General features: G+C 37.8%; 4 protein-coding genes across 8 annotated transcripts; 1 reads left to right on the plus strand and 3 right to left on the minus strand.

The window, feature by feature from the left end:
• The first annotated feature begins 328 nt into the window (after window positions 1-328).
• Window positions 329-8,157, plus strand: LOC109006662 (monosaccharide-sensing protein 2-like). 3 transcript variants are annotated; one of them, XM_018986023.2, is made up of 6 exons: window positions 329-454; window positions 1,258-1,391; window positions 1,500-2,066; window positions 3,187-4,124; window positions 5,141-5,328; window positions 7,549-8,157. In XM_018986023.2, the coding sequence occupies exons 2-6, from the start codon at window positions 1,313-1,315 to the stop codon at window positions 7,991-7,993; spliced, it is 2,217 nt and encodes a 738-aa protein (XP_018841568.1). In that variant the 5' UTR covers window positions 329-454; window positions 1,258-1,312; the 3' UTR covers window positions 7,994-8,157. The 3 variants fall into 3 exon arrangements, with proteins under 3 accessions (XP_018841568.1, XP_035542344.1, XP_018841565.1); XM_035686451.1 differs by lacking the exon at window positions 329-454 and adding an exon at window positions 632-1,030; XM_018986020.2 differs by lacking the exon at window positions 329-454 and adding an exon at window positions 1,037-1,155.
• Window positions 8,158-9,570: 1,413 nt separating this feature from the next.
• LOC109006661 (homoserine kinase) lies at window positions 9,571-10,920 on the minus strand. Its single transcript, XM_018986019.2, has one exon. It carries the CDS (start codon window positions 10,903-10,905, stop codon window positions 9,736-9,738), a length of 1,170 nt encoding a protein of 389 aa, XP_018841564.1. The 5' UTR covers window positions 10,906-10,920; the 3' UTR covers window positions 9,571-9,735.
• Window positions 10,921-12,104: 1,184 nt separating this feature from the next.
• Window positions 12,105-18,061, minus strand: LOC109006659 (glutamate receptor 3.2). 3 transcript variants are annotated; one of them, XM_018986017.2, is made up of 8 exons: window positions 17,402-18,061; window positions 16,462-16,737; window positions 14,966-16,314; window positions 14,590-14,867; window positions 13,923-13,954; window positions 13,802-13,825; window positions 13,431-13,717; window positions 12,140-12,768 (listed from the first exon to the last, which is right to left on the minus strand). In XM_018986017.2, exons 2-8 carry the CDS (start codon window positions 16,709-16,711, stop codon window positions 12,349-12,351), a joined length of 2,640 nt encoding a protein of 879 aa, XP_018841562.1. In that variant the 5' UTR covers window positions 16,712-16,737; window positions 17,402-18,061; the 3' UTR covers window positions 12,140-12,348. The 3 variants fall into 3 exon arrangements, with proteins under 3 accessions (XP_018841561.1, XP_018841562.1, XP_018841563.1); XM_018986016.2 differs by having other exon boundaries at window positions 12,105-12,768; window positions 13,431-13,825; window positions 17,402-18,058; XM_018986018.2 differs by having other exon boundaries at window positions 12,141-12,768; window positions 13,431-13,825; window positions 16,462-16,686; window positions 17,402-18,045.
• Window positions 18,062-19,505: 1,444 nt separating this feature from the next.
• On the minus strand, window positions 19,506-27,102 carry LOC109006657 (protein NUCLEOLAR COMPLEX ASSOCIATED 4). The gene is made up of 15 exons (XM_018986012.2): window positions 26,529-27,102; window positions 26,305-26,397; window positions 26,091-26,164; window positions 25,741-25,802; window positions 25,550-25,592; window positions 25,140-25,240; window positions 24,711-24,787; window positions 24,498-24,599; window positions 23,906-23,964; window positions 23,624-23,798; window positions 22,524-22,697; window positions 21,584-21,716; window positions 20,308-20,365; window positions 20,099-20,204; window positions 19,506-19,991 (listed from the first exon to the last, which is right to left on the minus strand). The coding sequence occupies exons 1-15, from the start codon at window positions 26,904-26,906 to the stop codon at window positions 19,797-19,799; spliced, it is 1,830 nt and encodes a 609-aa protein (XP_018841557.1). The 5' UTR covers window positions 26,907-27,102; the 3' UTR covers window positions 19,506-19,796.
• Between the last annotated feature and the right edge of the window lie 248 nt (window positions 27,103-27,350).

Consider the following 27,350-nt stretch of genomic DNA (forward strand, 5'->3'; position numbering starts at 1 on the left):
AATAATAATAAAATATTCTGAAGTTTTGATATTGAGATGAGAATTTTTTATTTTAAATAAAAGTTTAAAATATTATTTTTTAATATTATTATTATTTTAAGATTTAAAAAATTTGAATTAAAATTTAAAAATTTTAAATTATTTATTATATTTTATGTTAAAATTTAAAAAAATTATAATAATAAAATAAAATAAAATAAAAATTTAATGTCTCCTCTTACCAGCCACTCTAGTTGAAATTTAATCATTCACAATGACCCCAGAAATTTAAAAAAATTACAAAATTATTTGTTTATGATTCTTCTCTAACCTAATGCTTCTCCTTTAACTTTTATTTTAATCATGACAGATTAAACTGGCGGCTGACTGGGTACCTAAAGGTGCAGCAGTCGATTCCTCGTTGGGAGGTTGTCGGGACTACCGTACTATGCTCTGTGTTCGCAACTCGCAAGTGGTATATTCAATTCCTTTTTTCTTTTTCTTTTTTTTTTTTTTTTTCTTTTTCCGGTTGCACAGTTCACACTTCACAGAGTTTGCGCTGCTGGTGCTGGGTTTCTATAATATTTATCGTCAGGTTGGTGCTAAATATACATCCGCATAACAATCATTTCCCATTACGACAAAAGTTTTGATGTGAGGTTTGCATACCAAATTGACGCAAAACCCTGCTCATGCAATAGTTTGAAAACGCGGAAAAATCTGTCCTTTTTGGCGAATGAATGAATGAAACGCATCTAAATTTATAACTGAAAATCCCAGGAGGCAGGAGAGAAAGCTTACGTGCAGGGCAGGGGGAGATCCATAAAAAGGGCAGGTGTCCCTGTCGTTATTCACCTGGCCTTTTTTTCCTCTTTACTTTCCTCTCCGGCGAATTGGATCACACAACCTTTTCTTTTCTTTTTTTTGCTATTTACATTCCCTTGTCTCGGTATTAAAAAGTCACTTTGCCTGTTGGCCTTTTCTGCGTCCCACGACTCCCGAAGGTGTATATGACCAGCATTTTGTTCTCGTAGTGGATTTGGACGATTGGGTATGATCTATCTGCATCCTTCGTCTCTCTCTCTCTCTCTCTCACTCGGCTTTGTTTATTAGGTGTTAATGACTCGGTGATCCATTGGTCTAATACCAATAACCAGGATACCCTGACCCATTCAGGTCTTGAGACTCTTGACACTCAAGGGATCGGTTTGTTTGAACTGGGTTAGCATACAAAAGGTTTGACTTTTTTCATCAGCGATCTGGGTTTCTCTCTTTCAGGTTGGTTTATAAGCGAGTGGGAGGATTGCAGATTGCTTTCAAATTTCTGGAAAATATGAGTGGAGCTGTGCTTGTGGCTGTTGCTGCTGCGTTTGGTAACTTATTGCAAGGATGGGATAATGCGACAATCGCAGGTAATTTAAAGTTTCAGACGCGTTTTGAAGGCGCGAAATGCTTTTTGTAGTTCCTATATCAGTAGAAGTCGATTCTTTAGATTGAGAATTCTGCTGTTTTGGCTTCAGGGGCTGTTTTATACATAAAGAGGGAATTCAAATTAGAGAGTGAACCCACTGTTGAAGGGCTAATTGTGGCGATGTCACTTATTGGAGCCACTTTGATTACAACATGCTCTGGAGCCCTAGCAGACTGGCTGGGACGCCGTCCTCTTCTGATAACCTCATCTGTCCTTTATTTTGTTAGTGGTCTTGTAATGTTGTGGTCTCCCAATGTTTATGTCCTATTATTTGCTAGGCTTGTAGATGGATTTGGAATTGGTCTGTCTGTTACTATAGTTCCGGTTTATATATCTGAGACAGCGCCACCTGAAATAAGGGGATCGTTGAATACCCTTCCCCAGTTCGCTGGTTCCGGGGGAATGTTTATGTCGTATTGCATGGTGTTTGGGATGTCGCTGATGAAATCACCGAGCTGGAGGTTGATGCTGGGGATACTTTCCGTTCCTTCCATTGTTTATATTGTATTGACCGTATTATTCTTGCCCGAGTCTCCACGTTGGCTTGTTAGTAAAGGGCGGATGCTAGAGGCCAAGCAGGTTTTGCAGAGGCTGAGTGGCAGAGAAGATGTCTCTGGTTAGTAGTTCTTGTGCCACATTCCATTGAAATTTTTGGTTGTTGTCCTGAATTACAAACTGATTTTTTTTTTTTTAATGTGGAACTTCGATGTTCCAGTGGACTTTATATTGATACATGCTAGGGTATCACGCTTTTTTATTTTGCATCCGGAAAGAATCTGAATGGTCACTTCAGTGCAGCCTGTTCTGCATGTTTCTGACGGCCGAATGATATAAATAGTGAGAATAGAAGATCCACTAATTACAAATCAAAAACCATATTTTTCTGTCTTATGATCTTTGACCATTCAGAGTTCTTCTGTTCTTTTCTGGGTGGTGATTTTCAAACTCACTGTTGCTCACAGATATTAGGTATATTAAAGGTTCCGAGACTCTTGGACTCAAGGTCCTCCTTCCCTTCACAGCATCTAGTAGTGCCTGCTACTGCCTATAGTGTGTCTCTGAGTGTTCCTGAAGATGTGTGCATTATAATATTCATGCCAGAATTTATAATGAGATGGTTGCAACCATATTCATTTGAAAGTGCGGAAAAAATCCCAAAACAACCATCGACATTATACTTATGAGAATTTGAGCATTGGACTCGAGAACATAATTGGGTTTTTAATAATTGTCATCTCTTTCCTTCCGCATTCTGCTTTCTGTTTTTTAACAAGAACAACGCCTAAGCTTGCTTAGTTTAGAGATTTAAGGGATTCATGAAATGACTAGCCATGAAATTCAATTACAATCGACCAATGGAGTAAAGTATTAAAAAATAGATTTCTAAGCTCATCCATTGACCGCACTTGATTTCTTTCGTTCTTCTTCCTCCAAGTACACCACCATAAACATATTGGAACCATCTTCCAAATTGAGGTAATATGAGAGTTACCCTAATTGGCTTTCCAAGAAGCTAGGAGGTCTACTATCCATCTCGGCATCACCCAAGCTAATCTCACTCAAGCAAAAACTTCATTCCACAATGTTCTGGCAATCTCATAATGAAGTAGTAGATTGTCAACTGACTCTCCACTCTTTTTGCACATACAATGTCCTTCTGTTTCTTAACTTTGCTCCTGTGTTTACAAATTCTGATAATGCGTTTTGATGAGTAATGATGAATCATAAATGCACAGGTGATATGGCTTTACTGGTTGAGGGTCTTGGAGTTGGAGGTGAAACATCTTTAGAGGAATACATAATTGGCCCAGACAATGAGCTCACAGATAACCAGGATCCATCTGGTGAAGATCAAATTAAATTATATGCCCCTGAAGAGGGTCTCTCCTGGATTGCCAGACCTGTCACTGGGCAGAGTACTCTTGAGCTTGTATCCCGGCATGGAAGCATGGCAAGTCGGAGTGGGCTAGTAGATCCTCTTGTCACCCTCTTTGGCAGTGTCCATGAGAAGCTCCCTGAAACTGGAAGCATGCGAAGCATGCTTTTTCCAAACTTCGGCAGTATGTTCAGTGTGGGAGGAAATCAACATAGACAAGAAGAGTGGGATGAGGAAAGTCTTGCCAGAGAGGGTGAGGAGTATGCATCTGATGCTGATGCCAATGATTCTGACGATAATTTGCAGAGTCCATTGATCTCCCGTCAGACAACAAGCATGGACAAGGACTTGGGCCCACCCCCCCATGGCAGCCTGTCAAGCATGAGGCATGGCAGTCTCCTGCAAGGAAACACTGGGGAACCAGTCGGTAGCATGGGAATTGGTGGCGGTTGGCAGCTGGCATGGAAATGGTCTGAGAGAGAAGGGAAAGATGGCAAGAAGGAAGGAGGTTTTAAAAGAATTTATTTGCACCAAGAGGGTGTAACTGGATCTCAGCGTGGGTCTCTAGTTTCTATTCCTGGTGGTGAAGCACCAACAGACGGTGAGTTTATCCATGCTGCTGCTTTGGTGAGTCAACCTGCTCTTTATTCCACTGAGCTTATGCATCAGCAGCCAATTGGACCAGCTATGGTTCATCCATCAGAAACTGCTGCAAAAGGACCAAGTTGGAGTGATCTCTTTGAACCAGGAGTGAAACACGCACTGGTTGTTGGTGTGGGAATTCAACTACTTCAGCAGGTGTATATAGTCTCTACAGCGAACATCTACTGTTCATAAATTTCCTCTATATAAACTCTAAACAGAATCTTTCTTTATTTCTTTATTTTTTTGACTGATAAACAATGTCTTTCAGTTGGTCTTTTGGTAAATGTGCTTGCGGTACGGTGGAGCATCTCCTGCTATCCTCTCCTTGCAGATTTTTATTTTTCTGTTTTCCTGTTATAAGCTGTTTCTATTTTTCCCACTAAGTAACAATGACCTCAGTTTATTTCATTCCTCCAAGCTGTGAAAAGAATAATAAGTTGATGAAGTTTAGTTACGTGTGGATTCACTGAATTGCATGCTTGGATAAGATATCCTGCATGTGAATTTGGAGTCATTACCCATCAAAACTCATCATTTTGATGGATTTAAAATCCTTTTAATCAAGCTGTTTCCAATCCGAATTCAGGAAGAATATTGCAAAGGTTTAAATGCTAGTAGGAATAAGCTGGAGTTTATCTTGAGGATGATCCAAGGTTGTGTAGGAATGATTCAGGGAAGGGTGAATTGTCTTTTAAATCCAACTATTCGAGTTCTATGTACCATTTGTTCATAATCATTATATTGAAGCCTCTTCTCTTTTTGATTAGTTAGAAAATTCTAAGCAATTGTTTTTTCTTTTTTCTTTGTGATAAATTAGAATTTTGCAATTTATTAATAGATTACCCATCCAAGGGGGATTATTTACCTTTTACACTACCAAATTATTCTGATCTTATAGGATGCTACACATTGAGACCTATTAATTGTCTCAATGCACGTTGTAACTTTGTGTAGTTTAGGGTGCACATTTCAGAAGGAATGGTAGTTTAGGAGTGCGATAGGTAATTATCCTAAACCAAAATTTCCTTTTTTTTTTAATATCGAGTATCCAGGATTCTGTAGGAGTTTGTGATAGACTAACTTGTCAGTCGGGAAAAATCTTGCCTAAATGCTACTTTCAGTTTCATATTTTCACTACTTGCTGCTTATATTACTTGATATATATGCAGTTCTCAGGAATAAATGGGGTTCTCTACTACACACCTCAAATTCTTGAGCAGGCAGGCGTTGGAGTTCTTCTTTCCAACATAGGCATTAGTTCAGCTTCTGCATCTCTGCTTATTAGTGGATTGACCACTTTGTTGATGCTTCCTTGTATAGCTGTTGCCATGAGGCTCATGGATGTATCGGGCAGGAGGTAATTTTCTTCTTCTTCTTCTTCTTCTTCTTCTATTTTTATTTTTTTAAATCCATAATCACCATCTTCATTGAATGGTCAAAATGTCTATTGTCATAATGATTAGAAATTTAATGATTAGAAATTATTTTTTAGGCAGCTATATACATAATGATTTATTCTTTGTACTACTATGCTGCATAATTGCAACTCATTTGTGATGCACAAAAAATGTTCCTTAGTTGGCACCCATATTAAGATGTGAAAAGGTTAATGCAGTGGATGCACATTTGTTTTGGATTAGATGGCTCACATTTCCCATATACATGCGAATTAGATTTTTATGATAGTAATGTATGGACTTACACTTGGAGAACAGATCAATATTCATGATTAATCAGTTTAATTAAGTTGCTCCTACTTAGAAAAAAGAAAAGAAAAAGTTTGATTAAGTTGCTCCTGCTTGACCTGACACACCCCTAGTTAAATAAACTGGGGTTTACGTAATGAGATTTTATGTGTGGTCCACTCTGGTGTGGAAAGTCAAAAGAAGGGTATCCATTTCAAATGAATCAAGATATGCTCATAACTACTAAGCTTCCCTCTTTATCTAACTGCTAATGGAATAGTAGCTGGGCAGCTGGGCACACATCATGAACTTATAGCAGGATTGTCCCAGTTTGGGTTGAGTTAAGGGTGGTCATTTGTCAAAATGTCTGTCCAGTTACTGTCCCTATTGTGGGATAGATAATATATCAAATTCGTAAGAATTTCTTGCATTTCAACTACAATGTGGACAAAATGTGAACCAAATTGTAACGTGCTTCAGTTTTGACCATTGTGCAGTACGTTTATGTTTATGGTTTAATATTCTGTCTATCGTTTTTTATGGATATTAAAATTCCTAAATGATGGTGAGAGGCTGTTTGAAAAGGCTTGAAACCTGACCATTGGAGTTCAGCTCTATCATGGAAATGTGAACTTTTTTTCTGTAACTGGAGCATGCAGATGTGTAGACATGTCTTAAATAACTGCTCATTTTTCCATACCACTTCACTTTGGTTTAAGTTATCCGGCCAGAAAGGTAAAGAAACATAAGAAAGTCTTCGTTTTGAAGTGCTCGCATGGTCCATATAGATCGGTATAGCCTACTGATAAAAAAAAAAGTATAGCGGCTATACTGATAAAAAAAAAGAAGTATAGCCTGGAGAGCAATTTAATTATAGTCTTTTCTAATGACTAGCTAAGGAGACTTTGGACTTTGAGAGAACAATAATGGATTTTCTTTTTTCCTCTGATTTCCGGTTGAACTTTGTTTAGACTCTTGAAATGTCATTAAAATAACAAATAGCTGGAATCTTACACAGAATTAAGTTTCCATTTTCTATGTCATTGTTTTTCTCTAGGAAGAAAATCTTTGTGTATACTGGAATCGGCGACCTTTTTTTTTAAATGGTTTTTTTCTATAACATTTTGCTTGGATCAAAGAAGTTTTAACTGTTGTACATGATGAGGGGTAACATTTGAGGTCCGTTGTCCCTGACATTCCTATTGTTGTAAAAGGATGCCTACAATAATATTTCCATGAATCTTGACATAAAATCAACATATCAAAGTCTGCTAACTTGAGTTTTTTTTTTAAGGAGGACGATATCCCATAGTTTTATTAATCACCCTCACTTGTGGTGAAGGAAATGTAAAAGCCTACTGTATCCTGTATATATTTGTACTTTCTATTAAAGACAAACAAAACACATTTACAGCGCATTTTTGGTATTCTGAATTTATCCAGTCTCAGTATTCCTTTAACCTCTTTTGGTATAGATCAAAGATCATAAAAGCTTGTCGCAATTCCATGTGCTCCTTGTTTAGCCATCCAGTCCTCAACTTTATTCACCCACAGTTAAGCTAATGGAAGATGATAAACGTTGAATCTGATACAAAAACTCCTTGACCTTCCAGTTTAACTCGCCACTCCTAGACCACCAATTCACAATTAGTTGAGTCTGTTTCTACCTCTACCTTGTGTTATGTAATCTTTTCACAAAAAAAAGTCCAAGTAAAATTCGAACTTCAGCCATGTTAGTGTCACAGCCTAGGAGGCAGAAAATGCGGCCAGAAGGTTCCCTTATGCTAATTTGTGTTTGCTATGGAGTTTGCTATATGTTTTTCTTCAACTGCTTTTTTTTCGTTTCAATTTTCGTTCATCTTGCTTTTTGTTTGTTGGTTAACCCGTTGCAGGAGTTTGCTGCTCAGCACAATCCCTATCTTGATATTATCTCTCCTAGTCCTAGTCATTGGAAGTGTCGTGGATATGGGCAGTGTCGTGAATGCATCAATCTCAACTGGTAGTGTTGTGCTTTACTTCTGTTTCTTTGTCATGGGGTTTGGGCCAATCCCCAACATACTCTGTGCAGAGATCTTCCCCACCCGAGTTCGTGGCCTCTGCATTGCCATATGTGCACTCACATTTTGGATAGGTGACATCATTGTCACCTACACACTCCCGGTGATGCTCAAATCTGTTGGTCTTGCCGGTGTTTTTGGCATGTATGCAGTTGTGTGCCTCATATCATGGGTGTTTGTTTTCATGAAAGTCCCAGAGACCAAGGGCATGCCCCTTGAAGTGATTTCCGAATTCTTCTCTCTGGGTTCAAAGCAGGCTGCAGTTAACAAGAACAACTGATGTGGTCACTGATGGATCGAAAATTTTGATTTTGTTTGATCTTTCTCGTTTGATCTGGGTTCTTATTTCATCTACTTCTTGCTTCATCTATTTCTGTATAGAATAAAGATCATTTTTTTTTATTCATTTGTTGGTGTGTACTTAATATGAACGACTTCAGATTTTTTGTCTGTGTTCAAAATTGAGATTGCTGAAATTCCTTCTTGTAGTGCTCTCTGGCCGATCTTTGGGGTATGTCGCAAATACATAGCTTGCTAATCCCAGAACCCATCTCGTGTAATGTACATTGTACAGTGCAAGTTGCAACTGTTTCGGATGACCTTTTTAGATGTTCAAAGTGATGAGTATTAAAAAGCATGAGATTTACAATCAACGATTACAGTTGAAATGTTCCCAAAAAATAAAATAAAGATGCAGAAATGCCAAGAATCTTCTTCCTGTTGAAGCCTTTGCGCGCTGGAAGGGGCTGCGGTGTAAAACGGCTAGGCTGGTTCTGCAGCTGTGTAAACAGCGACTCTACGATGGCCATAGGCCCATGCTGGGACCTATGGGAATAAAGGAAACCACAGCGGACGTAAGATTCAGAAGGCAGAGGAAGAATCGAAATATTGGTTTCATGAATCAAAAACTTTTACGTGGAGTCATTTTTGTGTATTTTTTTTGCATATTTCATTAATGTGATTTGTTACGGAAATGTTTTAATATAAAATAATTATTTTGATGAATTACATTAATAAAATACATATAAAAATATGCAAAAATGATTATACTTAACAGAACTGTTCTCCCTTTTGTTGTGATAGAATCATAGACAGTAGACACGCATCGTTCATCTTCGAGCCTTCTAATACAACACATGCCACCTCATTAGATTCCTGGGGCCTACTATCAAGTCTTTCAACACAACACACCACCTCGTTAGATCCTTGGGCCTACTTCCAATTCCTCTCCACAGATACAGATTTTCTTGTTTCTTAGGCATCAACGAAGTTCAATTCGATCGCTCATTCATATCTACAGATCTTACTATTTTTTTTTGCATCGAAAACTAGAATCTAGATACCCCATCACGATTCACAATAAACAAATCACAATATCCATAGGCAGATATGGATAGTTGAGAAAAATAGGGAATTAAACATTCATCTGTCTATATCTTTTAATTTTGTTTATCGATTTTTCCTGTAGTCATTACTGAGATATTTGTTAAGACACCATACACAAGAATGAGAAAACGCGGCCTCCCTTGTGAAAGTCTTTTCTAAGTAGACTCCCAAAGGCATGAGTTCATACACATCACCAAGTTCCTCATGTGCTGCTCTGCAACACTTTGCCAAACGCAGACCATGAAAAGAATAGCAGTCCATTCTCAGCATTATGACATGCTGCAATAGTTGTTTGTGAAAGAGCACCAACCCTGACAACCTGCAACATTCTTCCCCTCTTATGTTGTGGGTTTATAAGATTAAGCTCTCAATTGATTTCACATGCAGGAGCATTCATCATGATCATGGCGTCAAAGAACACTTGTTAGAACTTGTGGGTGATTTTAATCAAATATTATCGAAACAGCAGCAAAAACTCGACACAACAATCATATCACTGTTTCAATAGTCAGTCATTGGCCATCATATACTCCAATTTACTGCTTGCAACACAAAATCAAACATCAAAACCAAAACCAAAACCAAAATGCTGTCACCAAAAAGCAGAAACATTATCCTATAAAAAAATTGCAGTGATCATGAAACAAGCCTGGCACCAACCCTGTCAAGCCTCTTCACTGCCTTCACCGCCTTCAAATTCCCCTCTTTCCAGAACGCCTCCACCATGCTCTCCCCAATCTCCTCCCCCTTCTCCTCACTATTTATCACCGCCACCGCCGTCGGCCCCGCCCCACTAATCGTACAGCCAAAAGCCCCGGCCTCAATGGCCGCCTTCTTCACGGCTTCCATTCCGGGAATCAAAGGCGCCCTCCTCGGCTCCACGATCTTATCCGCTGACAAGGCCTTCCCCAATCCCACCAGGTCCCCCTGCAAGATAGATGCAACCAGCGCCCCGGCCTGGCTACAGTTCCAAACGTGGTGCGCCATCCCGATCTCAACAGGCAAAGCCGCCCGCATTTTCTTGGTGGGTGCCTCGAATTCCGGGCTCACGAGCACAAAGAATAGATCCTTCTCGGCAGGAAAGTTGAGTCTCATCAACTCCAGAGGCTCATAGTTGCGGATCAGAACGAAACCGCCCATGATCGCCGGGGCCACGTTATCGGCGTGGTAACCTGAGACTTTCTCTTCCGACTTCAACCCAGCAAGGACGAGCTCCTCAGGCCCCAGTTTCCCACCGAAGATCTCGTTGACGGCCACGGCGGCGGCGGCAGCACTGGCGGCGCTGGAGCCGAGACCGCTCCCCAAGGGGAGGCCTTTCTCGAGGGAGAGCGATAGGCCGACCGATCGGATGCCGAGCATCTTCATGACCTCGATGCCAGCGATGCCAGCGCAATTCCAGTTGGGGTTCTTGCTGAGCCTGGAGGAGGCGTCGCCAGAGACGTGGGAAATGGATATCTGTCCCGGGTGGACGTTGGGGTCGACGGAGAGTGACACGAAGTCACCGAGGCCGTCCACGGCACAACCGAGAAAGTCGAATCCTGGGCCGAGGTTGGCCACGGTAGCCGGTGCGAAGGCCTTGACGGAGGCCAATAATGGTTCAGGTTCGCATATTTGGGTTGTGAAGGGAAGAGAGAGGTTGCAGCGCAAAGACGGGGGTTTGGGAGTGGAGGAGAAAATAGTTGAGGTTCGAACGCTTATGGTATTCAACGGAGGCTGGTAGCAAATAGCCATTGTGCATGAGACTATGAGAGCAGAGCAGAGGAGAGAAGACGAGTATGGCAGAGTCAAATGCGAGTCAAATGCCATTAATAGTTAAATTAAAATATCTTTAATTCCAAATCAAAACAATATTTAATTCCAAAATAAGATATACAAATCTCTTGTGACAGGGTGTAAGTTGAAACTGAAAAATACATCCAGATCGGATTGAATCGGATCAATTTTATCAGTTTTGAATTGATTCGGTTTGAGATCGGTTCTTAGAATATGAAAATCGATCAATTTTGATTCGATTCTGATTTTAAAATTTTTTAAACCGGACCGGACTAATTGATAAAAAAAAATATTTATATTATTGTATATATAAGTTTTATATAAAATATTATATATATATATATATTAATATATATATATAAGTTTTATATATTATGTATAATTATAATTTTTTATGTAAAATTTTTATATATAATTATATATATTTATATATGAAATAATTTCTTATTATAATTTATAAATTATTACATAAAATGTTAATACTAAATCACTAAAAGTTTATAACTAATACTAATATTAAATATATAATTTATAATTAATACTAATATATAACTTATAATAAAAGTATAAAATAATATTTTTTAAATTAGTTTTTTTTTTTTATAAACAAATTTATAATGACAAATTATGAAACTTATATTTTAAAAAAAATCAGAAAATCGGATCGAAAACCGGTAAAACTGAAAGTACCGGTTTAGGAGGATAACCGGTGCGTAATCGGTTTTGAAAAATACAAAACCGGTACATACCGGTTCGGTGCTAGATTTTGTCCAAAATCGGATCGGACCGGACTGGTTACATCCCTATTTGTTGTTCACATTTATAAATAAAAAATAAAAAAAATAATTTTCCAAAACATAATAAATAAATAAAAATTAATTGACCCACCAAAATCTCATATTAGAAATATGGAGGAAATTTTAGACAGTAATAAAAATTAATCCACTGGCAATTAACATGTGATATTTTTTTCTTTTTCTTTTTATTATTAGAAAACAATTTTATATTAACATAAAAAAAATATATATTTACAGTTATAAAATGTACTAATTTTACGGACTCATTTCAAAAAAAAAATAAATATAAAATTCATGTAAAAAATAATAATTTTAATAATAGATTCTATTTTTTAAAAAAAATTCGCACAATTTGCAAACTATATCTAAAAAAAATATTTTTGTTAATTTGTATACAAACATCGAGTAGCTGAAGAGAAAAACAAAAGTATAGTTCTAATTGAGTTGAGATTTTTGAATTATTTTTGTACATATTTTTTATAATTAGGAGAGAGATAAATACAATATTATAAACTTTAATATAATATAGATAATATAAATCTTAATATGAAATATAATAAAATTCAAGTGCAGTGTTCTCTCTCAAAACCGTAGAAAGCTTCACGGGAGAGTGAGAGAGAGATAATGAAGCTGAGTCTCATTGGTACTTGACTCGAGTCTTTCACGGGAAGGGTGCATTTCAATTCTCTTCATTCCAATAACCATTTGGTGACCCGTCCGTGCGTTTTCTCTTTGACCTGCTCTTCCACACGCCTTCCTTCTCGTCTGCAAATGATAAGAATGTCTGGAGGCGCCCAGAACGTGTGCTGGTACCACCGGCGGTTTGAGGATCAGTTTCTTCAGGGATATGACGGGTGAACTGGCGCATCATCAAGCAGAATTTAAGTAGCAGAGCAAGAAAACAGGATATCCCACAGATGAGAAATAGCCCCAAGAAGCTTTGTAAATGAAACTGATCTGATACAAGCCCAGTTGCCTGTGAAGCACAAGCCTTTCTCAATAGCCACTTGTCATGGATCTTCTGAAGATTACCATTCTCAGATAGAGCCAGTATGGCGGTAGATATGTCAACTGCTATAGGAGAGCCTCTTGGAAACGCCTTCTCCCCCACCCAAAAAAACAACAAAGAAAGAGTTGCTGAGAAAATTTCCCTGAGCATGGATCAGTTAACTATATCTTGGTTTGTTAGAAGATTGAGTCCAATGCCAATTAACATGAGTTTTTTAATGCTCTATTTCTAATGTTTTCTACAGAAACAACAGTCAGGAAGGATATGGTCCACCTTTCTCGCTAGATTTATGCAAGCACCGTGCACTCCTTTTGACAAAGAGTCAATTTACTATTAAAAAATTAATTTTTTTACTTAATTTCATATTTATTCACTTTTTTTCAAAAAGAATGCGCGGTACTTGCTCTATAACTTTAAATATCATTTCTCTTAATAGAATACATCTTCTTATACCCAAAATGATCATTCACTAGCTTCTCTTAAAGAGAAGAATGACACCATTCTTCTACACCAGCTCCAAGTGTAATTGCTTGTAAGATTATGGTCCATACTCCTTAACATTACTGTTCACTAAATACTCTGCGTTATTTTAACTTTAATTCCCCCATTTGCAAAACATCAGCCTACAAGCATTTATGATCCAGCTGAAATGTTCCCACAATTTTTCAAGGACATGTAAATTTGAAGAAAACGAACCAGTTTGATTAGCAGGTGGAGAAATGAAAACGTTAACTGCAGGTTGATATACTCACAAATCCCCAGCCGCTTTTGGTGAACTCTTGGCCTCTAACTGAGAACCTGCAATGGTCTGACAGGAAGAGCTCTATATATGGCCGTTCATCAACCACAGCAGCAACAATTCCTAGCTCGAGTGCATCGGCATATTCTTCTGGTGAGCCAAGAGCAACTAGTCTAGATCTTGGGACGTTGAGTTCATCGGACAAATAATTTTCTACAAAAGATCCTTCCTGGAATCCTATTGGCTCATTGCTGGTCACCAAGGTATCAATTCCCGTGATGGGGGAAGAAAGCTGTTGCACTGTGAGGATTGATGTCAGGCTTGCTGTATAGCTTGAGTTGACTATCAGAACTACAAAAAACCAGATGATAAGCACAAACCGACCTAGTGAACTCACTGTATTTTCTCCTGCAATGTCAAGAAATCAGAGTTGACATTATTGGCTAAGCTGCTAACATGATCCAGGAAAACATAAATCATAGACTGTCAAAATGGAGAGACTTACTAGGTGAAAAATACATAGTAGAGAAGCTAAACCTGCAAAGACAAGAAAATAAAGGCAGAGAGGAGTTACAGAAAGAACCAATGGGAAGTTGTAAGTCGAACAGAAATGATGCAAAACTAAGTGACATGATTGCTAACTGGATGAATCTTGACATCTGATCTTAAAAGAGCTCAATCTTTAGGAACATTTAGTTGTGCTGAATCACATTAGGTTTCAATGGTTTAGTTCCCTGATACAACTATCCATCATCTGATATATTATGATTATTCCGTAAAGTAGAAAATTTGTGCACAAGAGAGAGAGGGAGAGGGAGAGAAAAATGCTCGCTAAGAAAATTTTCTCCCATATAACTTCCAGAAACCCTCCGAGGAATGAAGGCCTCTGGTTGGGACATGATAAGCATGCAAGAAATCAAAGATGATAGGCTTTACTGGAACTAGGAGGGAAAGGGCCGTGGATGATATAATTCTGCAGGAATAAGAGGGTTGCTGAATTTTGTGTATCCTATCACTTCTAAGATCGGCTGGTTTCATTCATGTAAGCAAGTCAAGCTTCATTTATTTGTTGTATACATTCAACAGAAGTCAAATACTGGTTTTTCCTTCAAATAAGAAATCCACACGACACAAAAAACCTGAGTCACATGTCCACTGTACTAAGCACTCACCACAAAATTGTGATAAGCTGTTTCTTAGGAGGCCCTCGGAAGTCATCGTTTATTCTATGTTCAAGAATCCAAACAACAGTTCCAACAAGAAGGAAAAAAGCTGCTGTGACAGCCAACATGAAAGGAGTAAACGGTCGTAAGAATGCCCAAACTCTTGACTTTAACTTCCTGACTGGGACCACCACAACTAGTCCCGACTCTATATATGGCTGAGTAAAATCCACAATCTTTGTTCTGTTTGTGACAATTGTAATATCTCCTACAGCAGCATCAAAAACCTACAAATGAAGTTTCAGGATCAGATGGACCAACAAACTCAACATTTAGTCCATAAGAAAAATAAAATTAGTATACATTTCCACTAAGTTATACTTACATTGGCTGTGACCATATTTACAAGCTCATTATAGCTGGGATTCTTATGCCCATCTCCGAATGGAATGAACTTATGTGGAACTTCATAAGGAAGCAGGTTTATGGCAGCAAGGAAAATGTCTATGCAATATCCTTGAACTTTATCAGTACCATTTACTCCTGATCGCGACACAAAGTCCCGGTAACTAACTCGGTTTGGGATTCCAATTCTCAATTGCCTTCCATTATTTGGAATAACCCACCCACGAGGCTTCTTTGTTGCTCCTCCAGGCCATACCACACTGCTTAACTGCTGGCTTGAACTTGAACGGTTGGGTGGTCTTGAGTAAAGCATCTCCGGGGTCACAACAGATAACCCCGAATAATTAGACCAGTATCCAATAGTTCTATAACCATTTTTAATCACGTTAAGGATATCATATGAAGGACGAAAAGGAGATCTATCAGGATTAAATTGGATAGTTCCTGTCACCCCTGTCACATTGAGCTGCAATATGTTGTTAAGCAATCGCTTGCCCCCATCAAAAATGCTCAATGCACTAAGATTCAAAGCCCCTCCCCCTAAATGACTTAAACGTGCACTGTTAGAGAATGACATGTTACCCCCTTGATCAAAAAACAACTTCATTGCACGAGTAAGCATCCAAACAGTATCGTAGGCATATAGACCATAAGGATTCAACCCGATAGAACCATTACTCAGCTTGTGCCACCGTGACATAAAAGCCCTTTTCCTTCCGGAATCAGGGGTGTGTGGACGAAGTGTCAGGACTCCTTGGATAGAGTCTGCAGTTTTGGAAGAAAGTGGTAAAGTTGAGTCTAAAACAGTGGATAACCAAGTAGTAGCTATCCAAACATACCCAGTGTCCATCATTCCAAGATTCCGGGCCTCATCGACAACCAAGAGACCCGTTTTGGAGAAGGTATGTAGAATAATTACTCGAGCTTCCATCATTTGTAGCTTCACTAGTTGATCCTTAACCTCACTTCGTGTTGCTGTGGGGTCAGGGGGAAGTGCAGCTTTGTAAGAAATTTTGCAGCGTCTATCTGCAAGTTTATCACCTAAAGCAATAACCCCATTTCGGCTCTGATCATCATCACTATAAACTGCAATAACCTCTCCCCAACCAAAATAACTGATCATATCTGCAATCGCACTCATCTGGAATTGATCATTGGGTGCTGTTTGAACAAAGTAAGGGTATTGCAGAGGCGATAGGGTAGGGTCCAATGCTGTGAATGACAACAACGGGACATGGAGTTCATTTGCAATATGTGAGAGTACATGAGCCATTACAGCATTTTGTGGACCGATTATAGCTACGGTATCAGTCTCCATGTACTTTAATGCTGCGATCAATGAAGAAAATTGAATCATGAATGTCATCATCCCACCAAGGATAAAAACTCATCATGAAAAAGAAACTAAACTAATGTAAGCTAAAATAAGAACAGGCAATAAATATTTATGAGAAGAAAAAACAGAGAAAAGTTTACCTCCAATGATGCTAAGAAATCCGCTGAAGTTGGAATCATGCATGATTATAGACAATTTACTTCCACCTAGATTGGTCGGATCAGAATTTACATCCTCCTCGGCAGCCTTCATGGCAATCCTTGCTACCTTCCCATTGATAGTGCTAAATGTGAAAATAGCTCCAACTTTCACGACATTAGGTCTCAAAGCCCCTGATGTGAATGCTCCGATACAAAGAACGAAAACTGACACACGCCAAACCAGATTCATGGTGATACTAAATGATGAACCCACCACTGAAACAGAACACACGCCAAATGAAAAAAAATGAACCAAAGGAAGTACTCAAACAAAACTACCAAAGCAAACATGCTGAATGTCTCCCACCTGGGCAATAAGAGTTCTGCTCCTTACGAGCCAATACATAAACACACTAATTATTGCGCGTTTAAAAAAAAAAAAATCAAAACACATACTTTTTTATCCTAGCTGATGTGTTAGGCTTTCAAATCAGTGGTGTGTTTAGTATGTCAAAACGGGAATATATTTTTTCTGATTAATAATAGCAACTTGAACTAGAACAGTAGGATCTTTAATCAAAAGAATGTTAGAGAACGACACCTTACGCGTCCCTATCCAAGGCAAGTAGAACTTTAGCATACTCAAACCGCAGAGAATTTGAGAAGTATCAAGAAATCCAATTTGCCAAGGAAGTCCCGAAAAAGTAGAAGACTTACCCATTCCAATGTCTGACATACGCGAACCAAGGCAATTAAATAATCGATTATGATTTGTTATACTTTAAATCCAAAAGCAACAGGCAGAGAACAAAGAACAAACACAATTCTGTCTTAATAAAGCAGCAACTTCAATATAAGAAATACGCATCATGTGCTTAGCGCAAGGAAAAAAAGAAAAATACCAGGTGATAGCAAAACTTCACAAGGAAGACGTTCTCACCTCAAACTTCAAGAGAGAACATCAGAAAGGAATAGGAGGCAGAGCTGTGAGGCAAACCACCATCAATACCAATTCCAAAGAGAAGGAAAGATAGACCACGACTTTCGGTCTCATTGAGCTTTCGGCTCTCATATTCAACTGGGTTAGTGCTAGAAAAATTGGATGTAAAGAAAACTCTACGCGCACACACACAACAGACCCTAAAGAGAACACTCACAAGGGAAAAACTTGAGCGTCCCAAGAATATTGGGAGGGAACAGTCAACTTAGCTCATGACATCACTCTAAAAATGACAACAGAAACTCCACATGTTGTGCGTATGATATTGATAGGAGCCTCGGTGCCAGTGAGGGCTAGGAATCAGCAGGAGCATGCTTCTATGATGTGGGAATAATTTGGAGAACAAGGGTAGTGGTAGAACCCCTCGATAATGATGGTGAATGAATGCACAAATAACCATGAATGAAGGTCTTTGGGTGTTGTTTTCGTTGTGGGATCTCTTCATTGTGGCTGTAATGCTCAAAGTTGTCGTTCGGATGATCATGATGGCATTGAATTTGATGGTGGTGATGAAAGAGGTACGTAATGGTATTGATCATGGACTGTAAAATTTGGTGGATATTGCTCTCTTGTATTGCTTGACAATGACCTCTTGCCCACAGCGGACAAAAATAGACTGGAAACTTTGGTGGCGCTCGTGCTTCTCCTGCTTTGGAGTTTCCATTCTCTCATGATCTCATCCCTTTCTGTTTTTGTTTCCCCCCCACCCCTATGAAGTTGAAAAAAAAATAGCTTTTGTGCTTGTCTTGTCCATATGGATTTTGTGCATGGTTTTTTCCCTGGAGTCGAAATATCATGCGGCCTGTAACTTACATCTTGTGTAAAGGAGGGAGGTAGTTCTCGTTTGATAATTAATATATTATTGTTGATAGCTCACAAAATCTAGGCAAGATTCCCGAGTACATGAGCAGTCCATTAGAATATCGATCGAAATATATAGCAGTAGGGGTGTCAAATTGTTTTAACGGATCGTGTTCGTGTCGTATCAAGGTATATACATTACACTTAATGGGTTAACACGAATACGATCCGTTAAGAATTTCGTGTCAAAATTTCAAACCTGAACACGACACGACCCGTTATGACTCATTAATGAATAATAAATAAATTGACACGACATGACCCATTTAACTTGATTGATTTTATATAAATATTTAAATATAAATAATATCTATAAAAAATAAAAAAACTAACTACAAGTCTAAAATTACAATCCAAACAAATATGATCCATACAATTTGTAATAATATTCATTATTAAAATTATATCACAAATATAATAAACAAAACATACAATATAAATATATTAACGTTACAATCCTAAATATAATAAAAAATTAAAAACACAGATCTAAACAAATTTAAAACTTGAAAAAAGGAAGTGGAGCGTCCTCCTTCCCCTTTAGGTCTAAGGGTATAAATTTAATTTAATTTTCTGAACAAGTCATAACGGATTATAACGGGTCACTAACGGGTAATAACGAGTTGACCCGTTAGTAATCCGTTAAACAATCGTGTCTTAACGGGTCAACCCGTTTTAACCCAAACTCGTTAAGGTTAAACTCTAACCCGCTTTTATCGTGTCGTGTTCGTATTGGATTAACGGATCGTGTCACATATTACCACTCCTATATTGCAGCCTCAGAATTTTGGGATGAGAGATGTAGTTGTCACGTGGTTGAGGGGCAGTTATTGGATAATGAAAGCCAAATTAATATATTGGGAGGTAGGGTATTGTTATTTATTTATTTTAGAATGACAGAAGCCTAGTGGTAGTAGTGGATGATGGATCAATGGAAGCTCCACCTTTTGTATGCTTTTCCAGTTCCATTTTCTTTGAGTATGTCCCCACTGCCCTCAACCATTGTCCATGATATTTTCACCAGGTTTCTTTCACAAAGCACGTGGGATATTTAATGAAAATATCCTGAAACAACCACTTGTAAGGTGTTCTTATCACTTATTTCAGCTCAGCAACCCCACCAATCTCAAAGATCCAAATTGATCGAACGTTTGTGGCTCATCTAGTTCACAATGCAAGATGCTAAACAAAAACTAGATTTCATGTATTCTCAAAAGATTTGAAAGCCGTACAAGTAAGTTTTTTTTATCATCTATTTGGCTGTAATCACACTTCATCTCAAGGAAATTGCTGATTACACTGATAAGGAACGGATAATTGGGCATAATAGCAGGTCAAAACCGGCTGCAGTATACAGCTAACAAAATTCCCAACCCCCATGCAGAGAAAGACAAGCCTATTCCAAAGAGGAAAATGGTAACTCAAACAAAATGAACTTTGGTACACATGCCCAGCGAGAGAGACTGCACTTGGTTCAGGAACTCTCTACTTGTCGTTTTGCAGAACGACGACCATGTTCATTGGTAATCTCATTCTCATCACTGCCATCATTCTTTTCCTTGCCATCTTCACGATTAAAAGTCCAACCAGAAAAATCAGACTCTGTGAATAAAGATGTAGGAGTAACTTTGTGGAATGCTAGTGGAACCTGTTTTACCCTTCGCCTCATCTGCAATAAATAAGAGATCAGCTTTGAGAAAACTTAAAAAATGCAATCCAAAAAGCGTATTAAAGTTTTCCATTGTGTTGACAGAATCTCAGAAATGAGCATGTCACCTCATCCCCAAAAATTGTTGCATATGAACCCGAGCTGAAATCTTTTACTGTCATTTCAGTTGTTTTAGCTCTGACTGTCAAATCATTTTCAAGTGACAAAACAAACCTAACACCAAAAGAAAAAAGCCATTACAAAACTACAATCGCCTATGAAGTACATGCACATGTATCACATATATGTAGTGTGATGACCGGATTGGAGCATGCACCTTGAAACTGGAGGGCAATAGTGGTGACGGAGGGTATCAATCTCCCAAAGTGAGCTTCCTGATCCAAAAATATTTTTCAACATGTGAGGATGCTCTAAAAAGTAATCCCACTCTCCCAGACATGCACTTATATTCATGTGTTTATCAATTGGGTGCAAGTATTTTTAACGAACAAAATCTTGCAATGGAAACTGGAGAGGAGAATTAGGAGATATTAATGCGCATAGAAAAACATATCCATGTGATGTTCACTTATATGATACACGGGATCGCTCAACATTTACCTCTATTACAATTGACTGTCTCCTAACTCCTTAGGTCATCAAACAATCAAAGTTCAAACCTGACAGTACTTTGTTGTTGTTGTTGTTGTTGTTTTCTTTTTTTTTTCTTTTTTTTATCAAAAACCTTTTTTGATTGGCACCCGCTGTCAGGGAACAGTGTCGGCCCTCAGCAAGGAGTTTCCTGGAAGTGCACCTCAGTTAAGTCAAGGGAAAAATCCCCCAGTCCGATGGCCCCTAGAGATTGTTTGCAGTGAGATTCGAACCTTGGACCTTGGTGGGAGCATACCACCAAGACCAAGACCTTTACTGAGCCAACCCTAGGGGTTTTTTTTGGATAAAAAACCTGACAGTACTAAGTTGATAAGAAAGAAAGAGGTTCAAGCCTTGAAAGTAAAACAAAGGAAAAAGTAGTTTCGTATGGTTCTATTTTATGAGGCCACAATTTGGTAGCATCCAGAAGTATATTTAATGTGGAATGTATAGACAGACATTCAGGTGAAAGCTCAATAGTTCAGCTCGTAAAAGAGCCTAGATTAAGGAACAAACTTAAAGCAGCCACAACTTCTGATCTGAGGAGATTGACAGGGCACATAACCTGTCAAAACGAAATTACTACAGAGTCCTCAAAGATGAACCCTTTTGGGCTCTTTTATGGACAAAACTCCCCTGTTATTGCATTTTTTTAGCCCTTATTCATCCCAATGACATTTTTATGCATTTTATGTTGAAGTCTTTCTCACCTGTCCGTATTTAAGTCTGTTTTTTACTGGTAAAATGAATAGCCTTATTTCAGTATTTACGTTCATTTTAGAACGTCTCATTTAATTTTCTTTATTTCCAATCTTTGAAATTTTCTATTTTTGGTTGGTTAGGAAATTTAAATCCCTATGATCCAAATATATCTGGTCAGATTTATCAATTTAATGGAAACTACATGTTGGGTTTGGCTGATGGCAGTAAATGGGCCAGAGAGTTGAAAAAGAGAAACTTACTCATGGCATTGGACTTTATAGGATTACTTTCCTCACTGTTAAAGCAATCCATGCCTGGCTTCCTACTGGAAATATCTGAGCCAGTTCCAGAGTCACCTTCTGCATTATCTTTTGCAGTTTCATCACCATCCTCCTGCACAGACTTAACTAATTCAGTTTTTTTCCTATGGAGCACGAAAAAAATTATAGAAACCATTGGGAAGCGTGATAAGAGATAAGATTAGTGGAACTTGTAATCAAGATGCTATTTAAAGAATCAGAAGAAACAGGGTCAAATCATCCAACTAGTCACCAAATTTTAGAAAGTGAAAATCAGAGTAGCCAAATCCAATTTGGTCAAATTATTTTAGGCTTTGCAATTGAAAAAGTACAGGGGGATAAAAAAACTAGGAACTAGTCTAATTCTATTGTAACATGGAAAGTACATGTCCCACCTGTGAATTTTCTTTGCATCAGTAATCAATCAAATCAGATACGGAAATTTTTTAGGGTATCTAAGTAAAAATCCTTTGTGTACTGAAACCCTGATATCATTCCCCAATAAGCCCAATCTAATACCTTCTATTAATCATTAATTACCAGGAACTTATCAAAAATAAATAAATAATTACCAGGAGACCTATCTTCTTCTGTTTAGATCTTTCCATCAAAATTCTATTAATAAAACAGTACTTACAGGCAACTCCTGAAGACTATCCAGTCTATTAATAATTTCCATGCAGACACGGTATATTTAGGTATCTGTGCATTAAGCAACAATCATGGGAAAAAAATTCACAAAACAAGCAAAGAATTTGCAAATCTATGTCATTCACAAACATAAAATCATATCTACAAGTCCACTCATTATAGAGCCTTCCAATCCCCACTTGCACCAAGATCAAATGGATAATGGATACATTGAAGCAAGAAACAATGATGGGAAGATTGTAATTGCTACCCAGTGCACCAAACAGTTGATTGAAGGATGTCTCCGTAAGAGATTGTGAACCAGAGCTATAATAACCAATGCTCCTGAAGGAGGAACTGAAAGAGACAGCCGACTCAGTTTCTTAGCAAAAGCAGCTGCCAAATATGCTGGGAGAAGTGGAGATTTTAGGCAAGAATCAAGAAGCTGCAGAAGATAAATAGTAGTCACTTAGAAAATAAACAATGGCTCAAGATAAAACATATACCAATCTTTTTTTTCCTAAACAATTTTCAACCACCTTAAAGTACATCTTCTTTTATCTTCAATATTTGCCTAAAATATTTCTGTGCATTTGTTTAGTAAAAAATTTCCATGAATTCTGACTGTATTAGTGTATTTACTCTACTTCCAAAGCAGCTCCCCAAAATTGATGTATAGAAATTCAACCCCAATGATAGGAAGCTTAGTAGAATCAATGACAAATGTCAAATATCCACTTAAGGTTCAAAGAAAAGAAAATAAAATCAGATGTGCTAAAGTTTTCAACTCAAAAAATAAATATTCCTGAAGGACAAGTACGAAGAGTTTTAATAAAATTTGGTTATTAACTTTAAGAGTTGTTATTTTGTTTTGAAGAGTTCAATTAAGATTAGACAGCCAAAGTTAAACTAGGATTGGAATTTTATTTTTTTAGGAGTTCAAAAAGCTCTACTTGTATCTATTTTTAAGTCTATCTAAGGGCCTTTTGTACTCTTAAGAGTCGGCAATTTATTGAATGAATTAAAATATTGATGAAGTGATTTTCTATCTCCACCTCCCCCTTTCTTTCTCGAGTGTTTTCTTTCTCCTTTCTTGGCTCATTTTTTCCTCTCTAATCTTTCTTATTTCTCTTTTCTTTCCTAATTTCTTCTCAATCCTGTTTGTCCTGCATAAAGACAGCTGCTACCAAGGCACCAAATATCATATCAAACTCAACCTAATTCCCCAGTATCACATAAGTGGCCAAGTTTATGATATCATGTATTCAAATTCACTTTTTTCACTTTTTTACTCCATTTTAAAAAAAAAAAAAATCCTTGGCAGGTAAAAAATTGTTTACTTCAAGCTCAATGATGAACACTTTGCATTACCTGAAAAAACTTTGCCCGATGCTTGGCCATAAAGATAGAAGGGACCAATAAAGCATAAAGTTTATCGTAAAAGTTAGGGTACTCCAATCCATATTGTGTCATGAGGATGAAGAGGCCACTAAGAGCCATGACACTGACAACACCACCAATGTCATATGATCTCGTCAAAAAATCACTGCACGATGTCAGGTAGTAAATCAGACTCAAGCTCACCATTCAGAAGAGAAAGACTGAAGAAGTAAAGTACGAAACAATATTATACAAATCAGTATGTAAGTTTACCATAACATGATAGGATTAGACAAATAAGGAATGACAACCTGATGAAGACTAACAAGAACCTGAACATCAAAAGGTAAGCAGTTCAGAAAATATGGAAGCAAATTTGAAAAGAAAGAAATAAGAAGGTGGGAATAAACACAGATAGAGAGGGTGGGAGAAATAGCAATTACCAGAAACCAAGTATATTACCATAACTCAACTCATAAATTATATTCCATACGTAAAAGCACCCCGTAAATCCATATATTAAAACCTTTTAACCTATACCTTAGCTTCCACCACTAATAGAGGAGAACACATCATTTTGTCAAAAGACTATTGCCATGAGAAATGAAATTATATCCAATCACAAAAATTGTGCAAAAGTAAACATTTTTGCTTAGATTTTCATTGGGGGAAAGAAAAGGTTACAACCACAATCTTCATTGGTGGGCTCAATCAATGAAATGAAAACCTATTAGGATTTGAGCATCCAATTTTGCATGGCAGGGATTTTTGGCTGGAGCCTGACCTCAAGACCAGCCAGAAACAGCTATTTTCCTGTATTTTGAAGACAACCAAAATATAATGCAATGAGTGGTTTGAGTCTTACATCTTTGTACACATCAAGCGGAAGCGGTAACCTAAGAAAGGAAATCCAGGCTTTTGTAAATTTTAGTTTCATCCTTTTTGCAATTTTGGCTGCAGCCAACACCTAAACACAGTGTTGTAAAAGAATTATTAAGAGATAATTAATAGAGCAATTAGGATTATTTTAGAAGTAAAATATTCAAGAGCCTGCACGAGTGAATACATGATCACATACATCATTGTTAGACTTCTCAGTCTGGAGCTTTTTATCTTCTGCTTTTGAATTCCCAGATAGCTCCTTACTATCGTTTCCTTTAGAAAAGAATCTTAATCAGTAAGGAACTAACAAACTCAAAACTTAATTGAGCAAAAAGTTCAAAAAAAAAATTATCAATAAGTACTTTCATCTTCTCAAGTCCATCCAGGTTGTTACAACAAAATGCTGGACATTTCTCAGACTGCGCCTTTAGCATTTTACAAAATAAAATGATTATTACTTATATAAAAAAGGAACAGAATGTGGACAGTGCTTATGTACTGCAACTGATTTATAAGTCATAATCAAGGATTGGCAAGACATATTCTGATTGGAGAAATACATCATTTAATTGAAGTAAACTAAAACCACAAGAAGAAGCTCCTAGGGTAACCAGCAAGAAATCACCTGATCTGCTCCACATCTCGTAATCAGATTTTTCATCTAAGCCTTCCATATGAGGCACGCGTGAGATAATATAATGTATGTTCTGAAGGAAAACCTCCATACTGCAAGAAAAGTATACTTTTATCCAATAAATTCAATAGCTATACAACGGTAACATTAGTGTACTAGAAAGAGATATTTTGTACAAAAAAACACTAGAATTTAGTCTCATATCCATATATTTCTATTTATAAAACATGCCCAGTAGGAAAATTTAATAGAAAATGGCATAGACAATGCACCCATGGTGAGTGCAAGAAGAATATCTAATTCCAAAAGAACTTCATACAAAAGCAAATTAATCTGCATGAAAGAATTCAGATCGTAAACAAGATTATACCATCCAGAGATTGTACATAGTAAATACTGACCTTGATCTTGAATGACTCTCATCAATACTATCTTCATTCACATCTGTCATTTAGTAAGGAAGACAATTAATAAAGTGACAGGCAAAACTGCGCCCCCAACTTCCCACAAAAAAAAAAAAGAAGAAAAAAGAACAGAGGTAGATGAAGTTAGCAGAATAATTTCCAAACCAGGACCATGGCAGAAGAAGTACCAGAGATTTCTTTCGACTCCAGAGTTCTAGAAATTTTTTCCAGGCTAATGTACGTAAAATAACTGCAAGCAGAAATAATAACACAATTTAGAAAAATCACAATCAACCATAACATGTTTTTGCATTTCATTCATGCCTATCCAAAACAAAAACGCACTAAAAAAACAGAAGATAATAATTAAGATAACTTTTATGTAATACTAGAAACAGCCTGTCTAAGAAGTCAGAACAGAACTGATCAGATAGACACAATAAAGATCATATCAAATCCCATGTGTTGCTGAGATTTAAATCATGGCATCATATCTCTAAAAACGAAATTAACAAGCAGTCGCAGAAAGGGATCATACCGTACATCGATATACTTGAAGTAGTTCGACACCAGCAAGTCTATCAAGAAATAAATGGAAATTGAAGAATAGACCTGCAAGAAACGATACAGACGCATACATTAACTAATCTAACACAATAAAGACAACGTAAAACCTCAGAAAACACATGCAAGGCCACAGAGACAATGCAGCGTACAATTTATGCTGCCGGAAAAGTGGTAAAACAACTTACAATAGCATGTAATAACCTGTGGTATATAGCTGAATGAAACCTCCCACAGTTTCCCACCTTCACAAACTCCATTATCGTATCCAACACAACCTCCTATATTCACAACGATCCCATAAAATTATAAAACACAGACACACACCCTAATTTAGACAATCAAGCAACAAAACAAAATTACAACAAAAACCCAAAAGTTAACGGAATAAGTTGGCGAATAAAATACTGACTTTAAGAGTTTCATCGGAGTCCGGCGAGACAGCGAGATCAATTAGAGAACGGACGAAATGGTCGAACTTGGAGCGGAGCCAGGTGCGGTAGATGAAGTCAGGATCGTCCTGGAGGTCGGGTGCGGAGGGCTTGGAAGAAGGAGAAGAGGGGGGAAGGGAAGGAAGGAGAGGGGTGAAGAATGATTGGAGGGAGAGGAGGGATTCGAGGGCGTAGGGAGGAGGGGAGGTGGGGGAGACGTAGGAGAGAAGGAGAGGGAGATTGTTGATATGGGCACGGGAGGAGAGGAGCTGGTTGCCTAGGGTTTTCAGGTCTGACAGAGAGACGCTGTGCTTAGCTTTCTTCTTCTTTTGCTTAATGGTTGACACAACGGAAGCCATTGTCGGTTGCTTCACCGTGCTGAGAGACAGAGAGGCAGGCAATATGTTAGGTTTTAACTTTCAGCATTTCGGAGAGCAACGAACTCGAGGGTTTTAGGGGAGGGACTGTTTGGGTGTACGTGTTTTAGTTCTCTTGTCCTTGGAAGGGGATTTGCCTGAGCAGGTATGGCCTGATCTTTGGTTGACCCCTCTTTAGTTTTGATTCCCCCCAAGGCCGTGAACCAAGACATCTCTATCAACAATTGACAAATTTTCTTTCAAACGTCTACAAAAATGACATGAAACATTTTATTTGGAAGGGAACATACCATTAGTAGTATTGAAACGGTAAGATTTGATTTATATTTTACATATTAAGTCTTATCATGTCAACGGCATGAACGATATGTTGTACATACCGGATTACTAATAGGAAAACTTGTATGACAAACGTTTGTTAAACAT

Source organism: Juglans regia, chromosome 16 (genome assembly GCF_001411555.2).
Source record: "Juglans regia cultivar Chandler chromosome 16, Walnut 2.0, whole genome shotgun sequence".
NCBI classification, from domain to species: domain Eukaryota; kingdom Viridiplantae; phylum Streptophyta; class Magnoliopsida; order Fagales; family Juglandaceae; genus Juglans; species Juglans regia.